This window comes from Plectrocnemia conspersa, unplaced genomic scaffold (assembly GCF_051122295.1).
Source record: "Plectrocnemia conspersa isolate PC_06_02 unplaced genomic scaffold, ASM5112229v1 ptg000013l, whole genome shotgun sequence".
Lineage (NCBI taxonomy): Eukaryota > Metazoa > Arthropoda > Insecta > Trichoptera > Polycentropodidae > Plectrocnemia > Plectrocnemia conspersa.
This window is the reverse complement of record NW_028277177.1, coordinates 15,031,974-15,048,620: the sequence shown is the minus strand read 5'-3', so window position 1 is coordinate 15,048,620 and position 16,647 is coordinate 15,031,974. Positions and strand designations below refer to the sequence as shown.

General features: G+C 31.8%; 1 protein-coding gene across 2 annotated transcripts; it reads left to right on the top strand.

Annotated features, from left to right (window-relative positions):
- Window positions 1–4,164: 4,164 nt before the first annotated feature.
- Window positions 4,165–5,650, top strand: LOC148227384 (histone H2A-like). Of its 2 annotated transcripts, XM_088201743.1 has the most exons (4): window positions 4,165–4,275; window positions 4,439–4,652; window positions 4,786–4,862; window positions 5,283–5,423. In XM_088201743.1, the coding sequence occupies exons 1-3, from the start codon at window positions 4,254–4,256 to the stop codon at window positions 4,814–4,816; spliced, it is 267 nt and encodes an 88-aa protein (XP_088057869.1). In that variant the 5' UTR covers window positions 4,165–4,253; the 3' UTR covers window positions 4,817–4,862; window positions 5,283–5,423. The 2 variants fall into 2 exon arrangements, with proteins under 2 accessions (XP_088057869.1, XP_088057868.1); XM_088201742.1 differs by lacking the exon at window positions 4,786–4,862 and having other exon boundaries at window positions 5,283–5,650.
- The last annotated feature ends 10,997 nt before the right edge of the window (window positions 5,651–16,647 follow it).

The following is a 16,647-nucleotide window of genomic DNA, read 5'->3' as shown; positions in this document are numbered from 1 at the left end:
GGCATTTGCTCGGAGCTTAATGCAAGCATTTTCCCAATCCCAGATAGTCAAATTGTAATCAGGTGCTTCACCAACGGAAGCTAATATTTTTCCATCAGAACTGTAAGAGTATATACATAATATTGTAATTTTTGTATGACGTTAATTAAAGTATTTTTGTAGCAAACCTATAATCCATTTGAGAATAATTACACTGAGTACCATCTTTCAACTCTTTCACAATTGAAAACGAAGGCCACTCGTATATAACAATCAACGGCGAAGACTCATGGGTGTATCCCTCACCGATTGCTATATGGTTTATGTTTTTAATAGGATTTCTCTGCAATAAAGTGATATAAGATTCAATAAAAGCTTTTTTATAGTATAAATAAAAAATTGTATTAGTGATTTTTACAATTATGTGACCAACACTTCCACCGGTCATTGTTTTCTTGAAAACCATTTTATTTGTGCTCACGTCATAAATTGTGATAATGGAGCCTGCAGCCCAAATAATAATATTTTTGCTGTACAAGCACAGATTATACCACTTTTGGCAATCGTATCCGAAAGAATATCTGATATTAGTTAAGAAAATCATATTGCATTTTAAATAATAAGTATGTTAAATTTGTAATTATAATAAAAACAATTAAATTATTAGTGTAAAAAATTGATATTTTAGTATTCTTATTAATAGAAAAAGTTTCTTATTTTAAAAAGTAGTTAAATTATAAAAAAGAAATATTTGGTAGCCAAAAGAGTTTTTACAACTAAAAGATTGATGTTATTTTGATTTGTGATCATTTACAAATAGTAGCCTGATAGTTTAGTCTGAATCATGTACACTTTGATTTTTTTGTGATGTCTTTGGTCTTCGTTACGCTTAGAAGACCAAATGTAGAAAATATCCCTCTTATTAAAATAAGATTTCCCGTTCTTTTCTAATACTAAAAAATCGACAAAAATCCATTTTATCATAGGATAACATAAAATATAATTTTTATAATATTAGTAAACAAAAATATAGTACTAATGTCCCCCGCTTCGCCCAAGCTGGGTTCAAATGTTCAATAAATTTAATATAATTCATAATATGGAAAGTTTCTAAATTTATATGTAAGATTTTTGAAGAAAATGCAGTTAGTGAATGTATGATAAGAAATGGTTTCACAAATATGCTTTCAGAGGTGAAACACTCAAAGAGAAAGACATGTTTCATGTTTATGTTGAAATGTATCAAGAACTGCTCAAATGTTTATAGTAAACTATAAAACTGTTCGTTTACATTTCTATTAATTTGGAAAGATACAGAGGCTAAGCTTCTATATTTCTTTAGTTGAAACATAGATTGAACATTATTATATTATTAATGAATTTTCTCATTGAAAAACTTTTACACGGAGGCGGTGGTGGGTCAAGTTAAAGCCAGTACAATAAAAATTCAAAATACCACTTTACTGTCATGTACATTGGCAGCAGTTGAAGTTGCATTTCTATAATTAACTGCACCAAAGTAGAAAAGTGCACAGAAATTATTTTTTGATAATTGAGTTGAAAGGTGAAAACAATTGATATTCATCGATCAATCAAAGTTACGTATGGTGATGCATGTCTTTTATCTGGTATGTGTACAAGTAGACTAGAAAGTTCTGAGACGGCGTGAGTTTTATTGCAAGTCAGACACACCGAATAGTGACACTGGAGCCCATCAGAGCCCCAGTTGAAGGCGTCGTGAAAAAAAGTCGCTGATTAATGGTGAATCAAATAACATCCCTTCTAGAGATGAGTTATGTATCAGCACGCAGTAATTTCACAGTGTCTCCAATGTCAGTGTCACACCACACTACAAAATTGATGTAAGCCTTATAATTTTGCAGCATTTTGAAGCAGAATGTGAACGCTTTTTGGAAAGGATTCCATCTGGACATAAAAGATAATAAAAAAATATTTAAGGTTTTCATTTGACTTACTCTTGAACGAAAATTATACACACGATAGGTTACTTTTTCTGAAAAATATTAGAGAAAAGTTTTTTTTAGCATAAACATGAGTTTTACCTTTAAAATGTTCATCATTGGAGACTATATCATCTATTGTCCGAATATTTATTTTAGTAACTACCATATTTTTTTGACAAAGAGTTCAGAAATAATGGCTTTGATGGTACAACAAAATATGTATATATACTTTTATGTTAGGATAGAATGCAAAATATGTAGTTATATGTTTTTTGTATTACTTTTGTTAAATTTTAATTACAAAAAAAATTGCACAAGCTTTTTTAGTTACCAGGTATTTTAACGTTGAACATATTATTATAAAAATAATTACTTATATATGATAATGTTATTTAATGCTGTATTAGTAAAGGATACGCAAATTCCATAATTGTGTCTGACATATTGTCGCTATTTTTATTTTTTTCAGCATATATTAAATTCTATTCTATTATATATGAAATGAATGTACAGGCAAGTTGTTTATTTATTTTCCTTGGTAACCGTAACCAAGAATGTATTTTTAAATGAAATATTCATCAATATAACATTATTCATTTTTGTTATATCTATATTTGATTGTTTGTTATTATTAGGGTAAATGATAAAAAAATTGAGTTTAAAAAAGTAAAACTATTTAAAATTAATATTTTGCAAAATAATTATAATGGTTTATAATCGTCCAAAAGTCAATGGATAGCTTACTATTCTTGAAATAATTCATCCATATAACTTCACGGATGACCTAACTGACAAATTATTCCAAATATATATTATACCCTTAAAAATATCAACGGAGCGTACCCAGTAATATAAATTAACTAAACGTTTTTCTGTCTTTATTATTGATATAGAATACTATTGTTTCCTAATACTTATTTAGATATAATTGCTATGATCAATATAAAATTAGTTTATTTTATTTAATTTTTATTATTTTTGTTTTCCGAAAAATATAAAAATATTTTTTAATAGGTGGAATACAATTGTGCAACTAAGGTATTATCAAATACACGTTCATGTCATAGTCGCACTAATAAGAATTATGGAGCCCTCAAAAATGTCAGATGATATGTCATACATATAAAAATGTCAGTATGTTCAGACAGCGAGTTATTATAGAGTTTTAAGTAAATAAAATAGAAGGGCCTATTTTTATGTATTTTATGCGCCAAAACTTGGCGACACTCTGGTAACACTGGCGTAATGGACACTCGCGTAGCAACAATAACGGGCTCGCACGCATTAATAATTATATGATACTATAATCGTTCAATAAAATATTACTGCAGCGGCTCATGTCGTAATGCCATAATCGTGTTAATGTAAAGTTGTGTGTGTAAACTCTTACTTTTTGCTGAGCAGCAAAATGAGCTGCCACTTTGCAATAAAAAAATACAATATAGGAATATTTTAAGACTACATTAATCGCGTTATTTTTTAGGCTAAAATTTGTTTTTTGCCGACGAAAGGTGACGGGTGTCAATTAGACACAGATTGAGGCGCTGCAGTAGTATTGTTTATTGAGGTATTTATAATGGTTTACATGTTATTACAATGAGTGGATGGTGCACGAGACACGCACCGGCATACGAGCCCGCCAGAGTCGCCAAGAGAATGGTGTCCGTCACGCCAGTTTTACCAAAGTGTCGTCAAGTTTTGGCCATAATAACACCTAAATAAATACATATGTATATAAATAGGCCCTTTACAAAATCAACTGGTCAAAATACCAATAACGGTTATCTTGAAAAACTTATAAAACGTTTTTGCGCTAAAATTTATTGTTACATTGTTAGATTGAAAATTTAACAATGCAAATGCCTAATTTTTTTAAGTATAATATTAAAAATATTATATTTTGGAAAAATCACCGAACCAATAAATCTACCTAATGTAGTTTTATTAAGTATTACACTTATACAATATTTTGATTTCAATGTATTTTTATTACAATATATTTTTAATTACAAATATTATTTTTATTGGTACATGTTTATTATATTTTTTTTCAGAGAAGATATTTATAAGAATTTGATTTTAAACGTGGGGCTGATATAATTACCAAGAACTTTTTTATTTGGTTTGTTAAATAATAATTTTAAATAGAATTATACTGAAAACATGAATTAATTTATATATTTATTATTTATAATTTTAGGCAAAACTCCTTAACATTTTTACTCATGGCAACATTGACAGTGAATTGGCGCGCACTTGTCGGTGTAGCGATAGTTGTCTTCTTAGTTTGCTACACTTAAAAGCTGGAAAATGGTCAAGGCAGTATCTGACGGTGAACTATATTATTATTTTATAACATAATTTTCGCATTTTTAATCTTTGTTAAGATTTAATTAAATATGGTGACATATCTTTATTTAACCTAATGATTCTTGTAATTAAGCCATAATTTGTTTCTCGTCAAACATGTAACAATTAATTTTGGTTGAAATTAGATACACCTTCAGGCAAAGGGAAAATAAGATCAAGAAGCAAGAAAGCAGGACTTCAATTCCCTGTTGGCCGCCTTCACAGACTGTTGCGGAAAGGAAATTATGCCGAGAGAGTGGGAGCAGGAGCGCCGGTGTATTTAGGGGCCGTTCTAGAATACTTGGTAGCAGAAATTTTAGAGTTAGCGGGAAATGCGTCCAGAGACAACAAAAAATCGAGGTAACTAATACTATATGTTATATACTAATCTTCTAAAACTCACGCGAACCAATTTTTTGATATAATATGTACCATCTACTTATTCGAGTATATAGACCTGAAACTAATTTTATGTATTATTTATGGAATTAAGGAGGTCTGAATGTCATCTAAAAAATATGTAAGGGTTGCTTCGAATCAGCCGTACCACATATGGCACAGTAAGCTCATGTATGTTTTTATTTATTACAATACAATAAAATAACATTCTACACTTACAATTTCGCATACATCATCCACGATTCGTTGTTTAACATTAGTTTTTAGTATGATAATACAAGAAACACTTAAACATTGGCAGGGCACTGTTATAGCAAAGCCCACATCTTGTTCAGTTCTTTGTTCTATAACCAAAAGATCTTTATCATCGTATCTTGTCTCAAGCTAAAAAAAATATACGGATAAGAAGTTAATTCATTTAGACGACGAACATCTTAAATTCGCCTTTATAAAGCATTCTAGTTGTGTTGCTATCAGAGGATAGTGCATAGTAAAAACAAATTGTCTTAAAAGTACATATTTGATCATTAAAAAAAAATAATCTAAAATTAAAATAAATCACCAAAACAGTATGTATTTTTATCTTTCCAGAATTATTCCCAGGCATTTGCTGCTAGCTGTAAAGAACGACGACGAACTGAACAAGTTGTTGAGCGGCGTTATCATATCGCAAGGTGGTGTAATTCCAAATATTTTAGCAACATTATTACCATCGAAAACGAAAAATAAGACATCTGATAAAGTGGCTTCGCAAGAATATTAATTTTAATCATTTATTTCATCAATTGTATGCCTTATATGGGTTTGTATCAATTTGATTTGTATTTAATGTAATGGCAGTGCCGCAGAGAAGAGGTTTGTAATATAATATAATATAATATAATATAATGCATCATATTTTTACTTAATATACTATTTTTTGACTTGTATTGATATATAATAAAATTTGACATTATTAATTTGTTCTAATTTCAATTCCTATAACACTTGGTAGTTATTAAAAAATACGCTGTGATGACTTTATCTTCATAAAAATGAATAAATTTGGACTAAAAGTATGCAGGTAATTATATATTGGATGTGAAAACACATTTACTTAATTTTTTTATTGACTCAAAGTAGTTAAAAAAAGCTTTACTAATCTAATTTTTGTGTATTATACATACGATGTTAAATATATATTTAATGTATATATATTAAAATTTTAGAATGCATTATTACATTCATTGCAATTTAAATTAAATTATAATAATAATTAGGAATTAAATGATACCAATATATAATACTAAATTGGCACGGGAAACTCAATTTAGATAAAAAACCGAAAATTAACAATAGAAAAAGGAAGCATTGATACAAGACAAAAATATATAATAATTAACAGTTTCGTTCATAGATGTCTCTAAAATCCTCATTCTCTAAATATTTCACCCTTAGTACATCGGTGGCATTGTAATATAAAAAATCATTTTTATAAAAATATAATGTAATTCAATCAAATAAGTATGTAGTTTTCAAAGGAACGTGTGACCTAATTTATAAAAATAAGAAACGCCCAGTTCTGTATGTATTGCATGAAATTATTGCTTTCGAGTGAAATAATATCTTTATAATGATGCAAGTTTTATTTTTGTTCATAGATGTCTGCATACATTGTAAAAATAATTTAATATTATGTTGATAGTACATATCACTGATTACCAAGTAAAATCAAATTAAAAGTGTATGTGTAATAATATAAATAAAAAACATTTATTTCATATATTTTGGTTTGGTTTTATCGAAAATCTTATGGAAGAATGAGCATGTGTAGATAGACTGTGACTTGGCTGTTAAGCAAGAGATAAAAAATATTCAAAGCTAAAACGGAATTCCAGGAGCTATATAAAATTGCACTTAACTCAATATTGCCCTTTAGCTCGACTTTTCTTTGTAAATTCTACGCTGTACATTTAATTATAACGAAACATATAAATTATATTAAGGGTCGGTATTTATTGTTTTTTAAGTAATTATTTTGTAATTTCGATGCGTTTTATGTTTTTCTTTAAAAATATTTTTCATTTCCATATTTTCACTTCCATATTTTCTACGAACATGAGCATTTTAGGAGCATGTTCGCTGTCAAGTGCATATTTCAAGAAAAAATGTATATACTTAACCAACGAGCGTATATCGATAATAGTCAGCTAGTATCCACCATTCTACTTAAACTGGTTGTTAATAATTTGAAAGATTCAGAAACATGTTTAAAAATACCAGTTATTTTAATAATTTACGATCAAGCCTTTTTTAGTAGTTTTTGAGGAAAATTGTCTCGAAAATTTAAATTAAATAATAGGATAGTGTCAATCCAAATCTTATATCTAAAAATATTTTTTAATTAGCTTAATATGATTCTATATATCCTTTAAAATATAGTTTATAAAGGAAGTCAATAGATTTAATATTATAAATTAAAAATGTGGTGAAAGTATATACAAATTTTAAGTCATATTTTTACCATGTCATAAACAAAAGCGTTCTTAATTTATTGGCTCGCTAGGAAAACTTTAATTTCTTAATTGCGTTTCAGCAGAAAACTTTTCTTGAAAGGATAGAGAAGAAAAAAAAACAAGCGTGTACTTAATATTTATGGACAATCTGAAGTCGACTATTTATCAACCAGGTGTACGCTGAAGCAACAGCTTCAGTATTTTATTTTTTACGTAAAGTAGTTTTCAGTAAAGTATTCTCGTTTTACAGGCTTCGTTATGAACTTTTAACAAATATAGGTATATTTCGCCGCGTGTTTATTTGTATAGTTCAATCTTATACTTACGAACTATCTGAATATTATACGTGATAAAAAAAATAATCCCCTTTTTAAACATACCATTTTTAGGATTCTTTCGCCGGATTTTATTCGGGTAGATTAAAATCTAACCAAATAAACCGGTGAACTTTTCATAATATTTTCAGGAGGACTTGCTCCCCCGGGTGCCATAAGGAGCTAAGGGATGTAGCACCCCCGGGCCAAGCTGATAAGGCATAAAGTATTGTTTTGAATTATTCGAATGTTACAAACGCTGAATTGTACCCATTGTAAAGAAAATACCATGCAAGCTTTCTCGCCGTTCAAATACGTAAAATTAATAGTATTACGGTACGAATAATATAGGGAATATAAAAAAATAATATTAAATACATAGGTATATATAATTACATATTTTCATAATAATATTGCAATTTGAGGTCACTGTTATATATATGACATACAAAAAATAACTTTACAAAAAAAATTATAATTCTTTAGCATATAAGAATGGGTCTAATCGGGTTGTCATTATTACGTTTTCCACTGGGAAAACTGATGAAAATGTTAACGCCCTAAATTGCGTTTGTATTGTATTAATTGCTTGTTTTGTTACAAACGCAGAAATTACAGCCAAATTTTTAATTTCTAATAAAATCTGCCAAATAATCTTTGTCACATTTATGATTCATTACTTTTGCACGTAATGAATTGTCTTTGGTTTGAAAAAATATTATAGAATCGATTAAACATTAACCCATTTACAACTAACGTACTTCTGTGTTGAGTTTACAAATCAAAGTTATCAAAACCATTTAAGATGGAGTGGCCACTTAGGTTTTTTGGAACTAAATATTGTCGATGAATCATACAATGCACATCAAGTACATTTGGAACCGACTTTTTTAGATTTTTTTTATTGGCCACTTTCCTTTTGGACAGAGTTGCCACAATAGATTTCCCCAACACCCACAAGGGGCGTAAGCGCTTACTTCAGAAATATACGATATATGTAGTGTATACATAAGTATATAATAAATGAGTTAAACATATATCACGCTTATATTGTAGTTTTTCATAATTGAAAATAATTTTTGAGAATTGTCGGAGCAAAATGTTTGTGAAAAATAGTAAGATCTATAATGTCATTGTTTAATAATTGTAATACATAATGTAGCAAATAATCTTGTAATATAGTGATATTATAGATTCCATATAAACATTAGCATACGAAGAAATCAAGAGCCTTATGGAAGAACACACGACGAGACGGTATTGTGTGTTAATCGTATTTATGGTATAGCTGTTTATCTTCGCTCAAATGGAGTTTAAACATCACAAATAGAGTTAAATAGGTAGTTAGGTGTTGGCTGGTCTCCTTCGCCGAGGAGGTGTCATTCTTTCCTCGCGCGCACAATCGATAGCTTCATCGCGTGGAAATTCCGTCTCATTGGCTTTTAAAATGGCGAAACCTCCTCGCTCGAGCAACAAAACGGGCCAGCCTCGCTCATTAAGCGCGAAACTTTCCGTGGTCACTCTCGTTTTATCAGCGCCCCTGTCAAATAACTCCAAAACTTCCGATTTGCCCTGTCAATATATTTTACGGGCACGCGTGCCGGCGACCCATTAGCCCCGCTTGCGCCTGAATCCTCCCCTTTTGTATTATTTTTACAAATAAAATTGTTTCTTTGTGCGTGGTTTTTTCTTGTTAAATATGTAAACAGCATTATCATCAATCATCGGCGAGGCGACCGCTTGCAAAAATTGATCGATGGAACTCCGAAACCATATTTGAATGATCAATTGCGATTTTTACATACTTGATGCGATTCAGAAACTAATAGCCTAAGATTTTTTTGAAAGTAAAATCATACTATAGTATTTTCGCAAAAAGGTTTTCGTCAAGATTTTCTCTATGTGTAATAAATATGGCTGTAGTAATACTATTTTATTTGTGACCGATGTGTAACTAGTATTAAACTGTCCGGACCGTCGTGATCAGATGGTTTATTTTTTTTAAGACAAAGCTTGTTGTTATTGTTATTATTTATTATGCAATAATTGAGAGATGTTGAGCCTTCTGTGGGTGCGATCGCAGGCGTCTCCTAAGTGGGCTTGCTTTGAAATCCGCACATCGAGCTGGACCAGTGGATGCGAAGAGAGAAGCGGCAGCTTCTGCGACCTTCGATAGTCTAAAGTTGAGTCGATCTCCTATTGGTTGCAGTCCAAGCTAGAGAGCTCTTGAATTTCGGATGCCTTGAACTCCGAAGTGTGAATGATAGTAATGTTAGAGAAAATATTTAAAATAAAGTCCTTAGACGAAGTGGACCGAAAGTGCTCCTGCGTTTCCATATTTATATCTATGACCCCCTCCATGGAAGATTTTGTTTTCCGTCCCTTTTCAGTAGGACGATCAATTACAGAAGGGTGGAAATTTTAGTAAGATTAGAATACAGCAGCGACGAAGAGAAATATTAAAATTGTTAGCTCGTTTTAAGAATTCAGTTTACGCGAAATTTCGCATACCGTACAAATCTAGGTATGACTAGATTATTAAGATTTTAAAGTTTTGTAACCCCAAGGGGTGTGACTTCGCGGCCAGTAAGACGCAGGTGGAAACTAGTGAGAATTTTATTAGATTATATTACATATTGTGACGGACTATTATGGGGGAGATGTTTTCTCCAAGCAGCGGTGGAGAAGCTGGCGGAGGGACGATGTCGGTGGAAGATCTTCAGAAGTCTAGTAGGCGACGTGGCAGTGACAGTGTAGCGGAAGTTGATCCCTCTCTGCTACGGTGCTTGTATGGTGGAGTATCTCTCCATAACTGTATGTTGTTTGTGGGGAGGCGGGCGTCTGCTAGTCTCTTCTGCAAGTCTGCAGGTGACTGCTTGTGACTGCCTTCTCCTCATCGGTATCCAGGGCTGAAAAACTTGTTGACCAATCACAATTATGCAGCGATCATCCAGCCAATTGCTGCACTCACTTTTTAGAACAACGAAGTAAGTATACGCCTTTAGAAAGTGACATTTGCTTGATGGATATTTCCTTGGTGAATTGCGTAACAAAATACTGTGGCCTTACGGTGCTATTTGTCTTCCGATGACCGTTTCGTAACAAAGAAATATTCATTCAATGCATCGGAGAATCCTTGCGTGTTATTTATGAGGAAACCCTTTAGTTCTAGTCGTGACGAGAGCCTCTGTGTGATCGCACTTTTGTCTAAATAATAACTTTCGTTCGGAGTAATTTTGCGAGTTTCAAGAATAAGGTCCCCCACAAAATGGCTCTGTGCTGCGTATGAAGAAAGAGTAAATACCCTAATTTATATGATAAATTAAGCGCTGATTTCAAAACTATTGTTATTTAGCATAAATGTTTTTAATAATATTTTAAGGCTGGGGTATTATAAATTATATACGTACATTTTGTCACATTTTGCGAACCATTTATGGCAATTATACGTCGTTGTCTTAATTTTATTGGATATAAAATTAAATATATTTATAAATCTGTTTTGTTAGACTATATATTGTAGATCATGCAATAAACTAAATCTCACGAATTCCAACGAATTCAGGTTAGTAAGAAATGAATGCTTTTTGAACATATACTTGCAGTTTATATATTTTCCATATTTTCATCCTAATTAGTCTGCATCGCTATCAAAAGTGTCCCCCGCAATGCGGTGTTATATACAGTACTCTGAAATTGACCGCGTTTGCGATTTTTCCCCAGAATAACAACCGTGGCCACGCGAATCGCAGAGGGTGGTTATAAATTGAATTTTACACACACATGTGTGCATATATTTATATAAGCAGATAGCGGATCGTTCGTCAGGATTACGGTTTTAGTTTGGGGTAAGCGCGATCATTTGTCAGCGACAAACATCTGAGGATTTGATTCGTAGATTAATTAGAGCGCGCTTCTTGAAATGTGGAAGAAGTGGTTGTTGTTGTGGAGAAGCGCTTCGCTGCGATATATGATTTTGCGGCCGAGTCGCTAACAACAACGTTTGCTCAAATCCTTCTTTATTGCGGCCGCCCTTCTCCGTATATCCGCAAAGCATGCTGCCGGGATCAAAGGGTTTCGGGAATTTGCAAGACAAAGCGTCCCCCCATCCGTGTGGGTATAGATAGAACGTAGTTTCACAAAAGCGAGCTAAAATTATAATGTATGCAACACTTTATTTCGGTTTTCGATTATGACCTTTGGACGCGAGTGTCAATAGATGGTCATTATAATATTAAATATCTTCTTTTGTGTATTTACATTATTTATTTATTTACATTCACTGATTTTAGATTGCTTTGATATTTTCATACATTTGGTTTAATCTTAAAGTTTGTCTTTCTCACTAAAACATACTAAAATACTGTATGACAAATAACATATCGTTCTGCTTATATTTTATAGTATTACAAAAATCGATAACTTAAATATGATATAATGAAGGAATGCTCAGAAAGCAATGAACCATTCATCTACGTACGTATAGCTGCGTAATCATATATGCACAGTAGGGAAAATAAACACCAAATATGAGAATCAAATAGAGAATTAGCATTTAAGCGCCACTCGAGCACTGAACAGGACTTTGTTTCGCCGATGTCGATGTAATTATTACAGAATAGGCTTCCCGAATTCAGTGTTAAATATATGAGCAGAGAGCGTATTGATACGCCGACGCGAATGGGTGAGTACTGCAACTTTCGATCCGCTTTTTTTTGATATTGACATTAGATAAGTTTTTGTCTTTTAATATAGGTTATACAATAGTTAAATGTATAATATTTCTAGGAGACTTGTGCAATTAGACTCAAATTATAATTATGTACTTTTATATATTTTTTTATGTTTATATTTTTGACTTATTTAATTTAACGTTTCACCGTTAAATAAATAATTTATTAAATAAGATATACTATATTATATGTATTATTGTATATGTTGATAAATACATTAATAAATATATTATTTATGTAAACGATAATCATTATTTTCATTCACAACAAGGACCGACCGCGGTTAATCCGATTCGCAGCCGCAATTTTCGATTCTAAAGAATCGGACCATTTCGAAATAAAACTATCCCTATCCTTCCTGCGAGAGGGTGTATTCGCCAATTGGGAGATTAGAGGCTTTAGCGCCAAACAAATGATAGGCCCTCGGGGATTTGAGTGGAACTGCCGCAAATTTGCATAAACGCCGGCCAGAACGGGGGCGGGTGATGGCGAGGGTGGGTCAAGCGACCATTAATTGTCGCCGGGGACGAAGAGCGCCAGAGAAAGAGTCAAATTGCCAATCGAGTGACGTGGCTAATGGCCGTGCCATGCCCCGCGGTATAGTCATATAAAAGCCTTCCGGAACGTCTTCGGTTGTCCCGTCCGTCGCCGGCTAATCGCTCGCTTCCCCTCGACAATGACCCCAATCTGGGCCGATCGGAATGGCGAGGCGGAAATTTAACGTGATAAATCTTGGGATAAACATATCCGTTGATAATTGCGAGAACTGTAATAAATATGCTTAAATTGGGGTGACTAAAGAGAAGCAAAATAATTGAAAGATCAGCGGCAGTGGTTTTAGACATGCTTAGTTCTATCAGGCGAGCTGTGGCATACATCGACTTAGCCTATGTTTTGTTTATATTTATAACATCTCTTTCATAGATTGTCTGTGGATAAAAAATGTTACTTATATAGTTTTTTTTATATTGAGTATTATAATCATATTTTCTATTGACATATCCATATTTTTCATCATAGAAAATAAGATTATTTTTACTACTTTTTGATTATATCTCATTGACGGCGTAGCTAGGAGCGCAGGTTCAGGTGGCACAAGCTATGGGACGCTTTGGTGGGGCAGGTTCCTCTAGGGTCCGAATCGCATCTTCTGATTTTATAGTTATTTGTTAATGACATAAATACGGCTGTTATAAATTCAAATTTTCTTATGCATGCAGATCATTCAAAATTGTTTAAATGTATTCGATCTGTTGCGGACTCCTCTTCACAGAGTGATTTAGTTTCCCTATTGATATGGTCTACGATCTCACCATTTTCGAGTGTTTCCAGTTTTGGCTTCCGAAACGTCTTCGAGAATCACGATCACGTCCTCTTCTGATGCTCGTTAAAGGCAAGGTGTCCGCATTAGCTAGCTCACCAATGACTGTCGCAATCTGGCTTACTATGTTTTATTTTTTTATATTTTTTGTGTGTATTGTAATATAATAATACAATGTATTATTTATTTGTTTGACCATCGTGACGCATTGGGATAATCTGTATGTTGCAGATTTGTCGCTAATTTTTTTGTATTAATTTGGATTGAACTACAAATTAAACCTGTCTCAAATAATTATGCACGCATAAAACAGTACAATTTAGAAGAATCCATATCTTTACCATTGATACTGAATATTTTCGGCGATAGGGCATCCTCTTGTAAAATATTCTTACACGTTCACATGACATAAATTAATAAATATAAATAATATAATAGAGTTTAATGTTACGTTCTGTTTCAATTATATTTATATTTAATATTATTAAAGCGGCGAAAAAGCGTTTCGCAAGAAGCTATTTTCCATTATAATAGTAGAGCTCAGAAGAAAGCTCCAATCATTACAAAGGCTTTAAAGGGACTCGCCAAAGAATCTATATTCCCCAAACAATAACCACCGCTACCGTTCATTGATTTTTAACTGTCAACGAAAAATTAATTTCACTATTGCCTTTTACTCTTATCTCGTGGGAATAGAATGCATAATGCATTTCAATTTGCATTCTATAAAAAATAAGTTGAATTTTTTAACATTTTAAATGACTATATCTCGTAGTTTCGCCGAGTGTGCATAGTGCGGGGGGGCAAATGGATTTGTGACATGTAAATATGCAAATGGGGCATGGTCGACGAGACAAAGTTAAAACCTGATTCGATTACAGTCTCACTAGTCAACATATCCAGATTCGCATTTCAAACGGCTTTATGACCACGACCCTAAAGCTTTTCTTTATTGCTATTGCTTGACGAGGGTTCCAATTAACGTTTCAAAGAATTCCACTATTGAATTTATACATATTTATTATTTTGCCCTATTTAAAAAAAAACTTTATAACGCACATCTTTTTATTATGATTCAAAATTCAATATTGCAATTGGTGAGGTGATTTATTTTATATATTAGTAGATATTTATATTTAATATAGTAACATTTACTTTACGGTAATTATATCACTGCTCAATAAATATACACGTATAAATGTCTATAATTATTGCTTCAGGTACGGCGAAGTAAAAAAATCTGGCAAGAAATTACATATTTTAAATTCATACTTAATTTCCCCAGAGTGCGGCTGAAATTATTAAGTGCGGACGCCGAAACCATTTTATCAGTCGTCCTATAGAAGAATAAAAAAAATCTCTAATTCTGGAAGCCTTCTGCACAGAATCAAACGGGCGCACAGTGGTTTAGATTTGTAATCTAATTATCACAAGCAGGTTTCATTAAATAATTATGTGCGCAATAAAATTATTACCGTAATATTTTAACGTGCTAGCATATAAGGTATAGAAATGTTGTTTATGGATTTACGCTACTTTACTGAAATTTAGTAAGGTAGCATATGATTTATCAATAAAGGGTGGCAAAGCAAAGATCAAACACTTTTATGGTCTATGCGTAGATAGCTAGTGCCTACATTATAATTCTTCAAAAAGTCACGGAGCAACGAGTGAATTATAAAATATGCTATTGTACTAGATTTTAATGGTTTATTTTTTTATATATAGACGCGACGATTTTTAATATTACGCTATAACTATAAGTACAGATTCGATTGCAAAACTGCATAATACTGTGGTATAACGTCGCCGAATGAGTTGAAAAGCAAAACGCTAGACTAATATTATATAAATATTTTAAAATAATTAAAATAAAGCGTTGTTGAGATAAATTTTAAAATCATCATATTAACTTGACTTCTTCAAAAAAAGATTTTAAAAGAAAATTATTTTAGGACGTAGAAGTAAATAAATATAGCGTTGGAATAAATAAAACTTACTTAAAATACATATATGTATTTATAGATTATATTTATTTTATTTAAGCACATATTGGCGTTAAATTTCAATGTCTTGTGTATACAGTGAAGATTTATGTATATAAAGCAAACCGACAAGCTGGGGATACTTAAATGCAAAAGATTATTTTTTAATCTTTTTGATTGAAGTTTCAGTCTTCAGCATAAAGCTGATGTTAGATAGTTGCTCTGAAATTCAACGAATTAAGTCGAATACACAACTACAATACTGAAAAGGTTTCCTATCCCTGGAATAGATTGTGCGAGCTGGACCACTGTGCGTCTACATTTATAATTCCACCTTTGAGAGGGGCGAAGTGGGTCTCATTACCGGATTACGTTCGGCTTTCATCCCGTGAATGACGACTTTGCGCTGATTACGCCTTTGTACCGAACGAGCCAAGAATGAAGTCGTGATTAATTTATGACCCTTATTGGTCGGGCGCTTTCTTTTCAAAGAAGAAAAAAAGGATTTCTTCTTCCGGTGCTTATATAAATTGTAACCGTTGCTCGGTCGCGGAACGTAAGCAATACACGTCATGTTTGTGGCGATGTGTACACAATATGACAGTAAAGTTTCCGGACTAATTTTTTTTTATATTACAATATATTTTAATATACTAATAAAAATAATGGAGATTGTCCAATTATTAAAAAATAAATATAATATCGATTTAAAATAAAAGCTTTAAATGTACTTACATTATTTATAGCTGATTTTAAATAGCGAATCAAATAAAAATGTATGTAACTCCAATTGAATGGTTAATATTTCCTAATGAGGTTACTTTGTTCTTATTGCTTTGACAATTTTGACTGTGTTGTTTTGCTTGCGGATTTTCTAGAATAAAGATGAAGTATACGTAGATGAAATAATAAAATAATTGCATGCAAAAAAATCAGTGAATAATTTATAAACCGGCCTTACAATATATAAGCATCAATGTATACTTGACTGTAATAAATATATAAAGTGTTGATCGCACCGATCAATGCCTAGTTACATAATACAATTTCAAAAAACAATTGAATAAACATTGTTTTATATTTATTTTCATGCGCATTGTTTTATTCG

Excerpts from the sequence above, each read along its gene's own strand:
- LOC148227384 (XM_088201742.1), top strand. The coding sequence starts at position 4,254 with ATGGTCAAGGCAGTATCTGACG. Across the intron at positions 4,276-4,438 it reads GGTCAAGGCAGTATCTGACG|ATACACCTTCAGGCAAAGGG; the intron begins GTGAACTATATT and ends GGTTGAAATTAG. Across the intron at positions 4,653-5,282 it reads AGAGACAACAAAAAATCGAG|AATTATTCCCAGGCATTTGC; the intron begins GTAACTAATACT and ends TTATCTTTCCAG.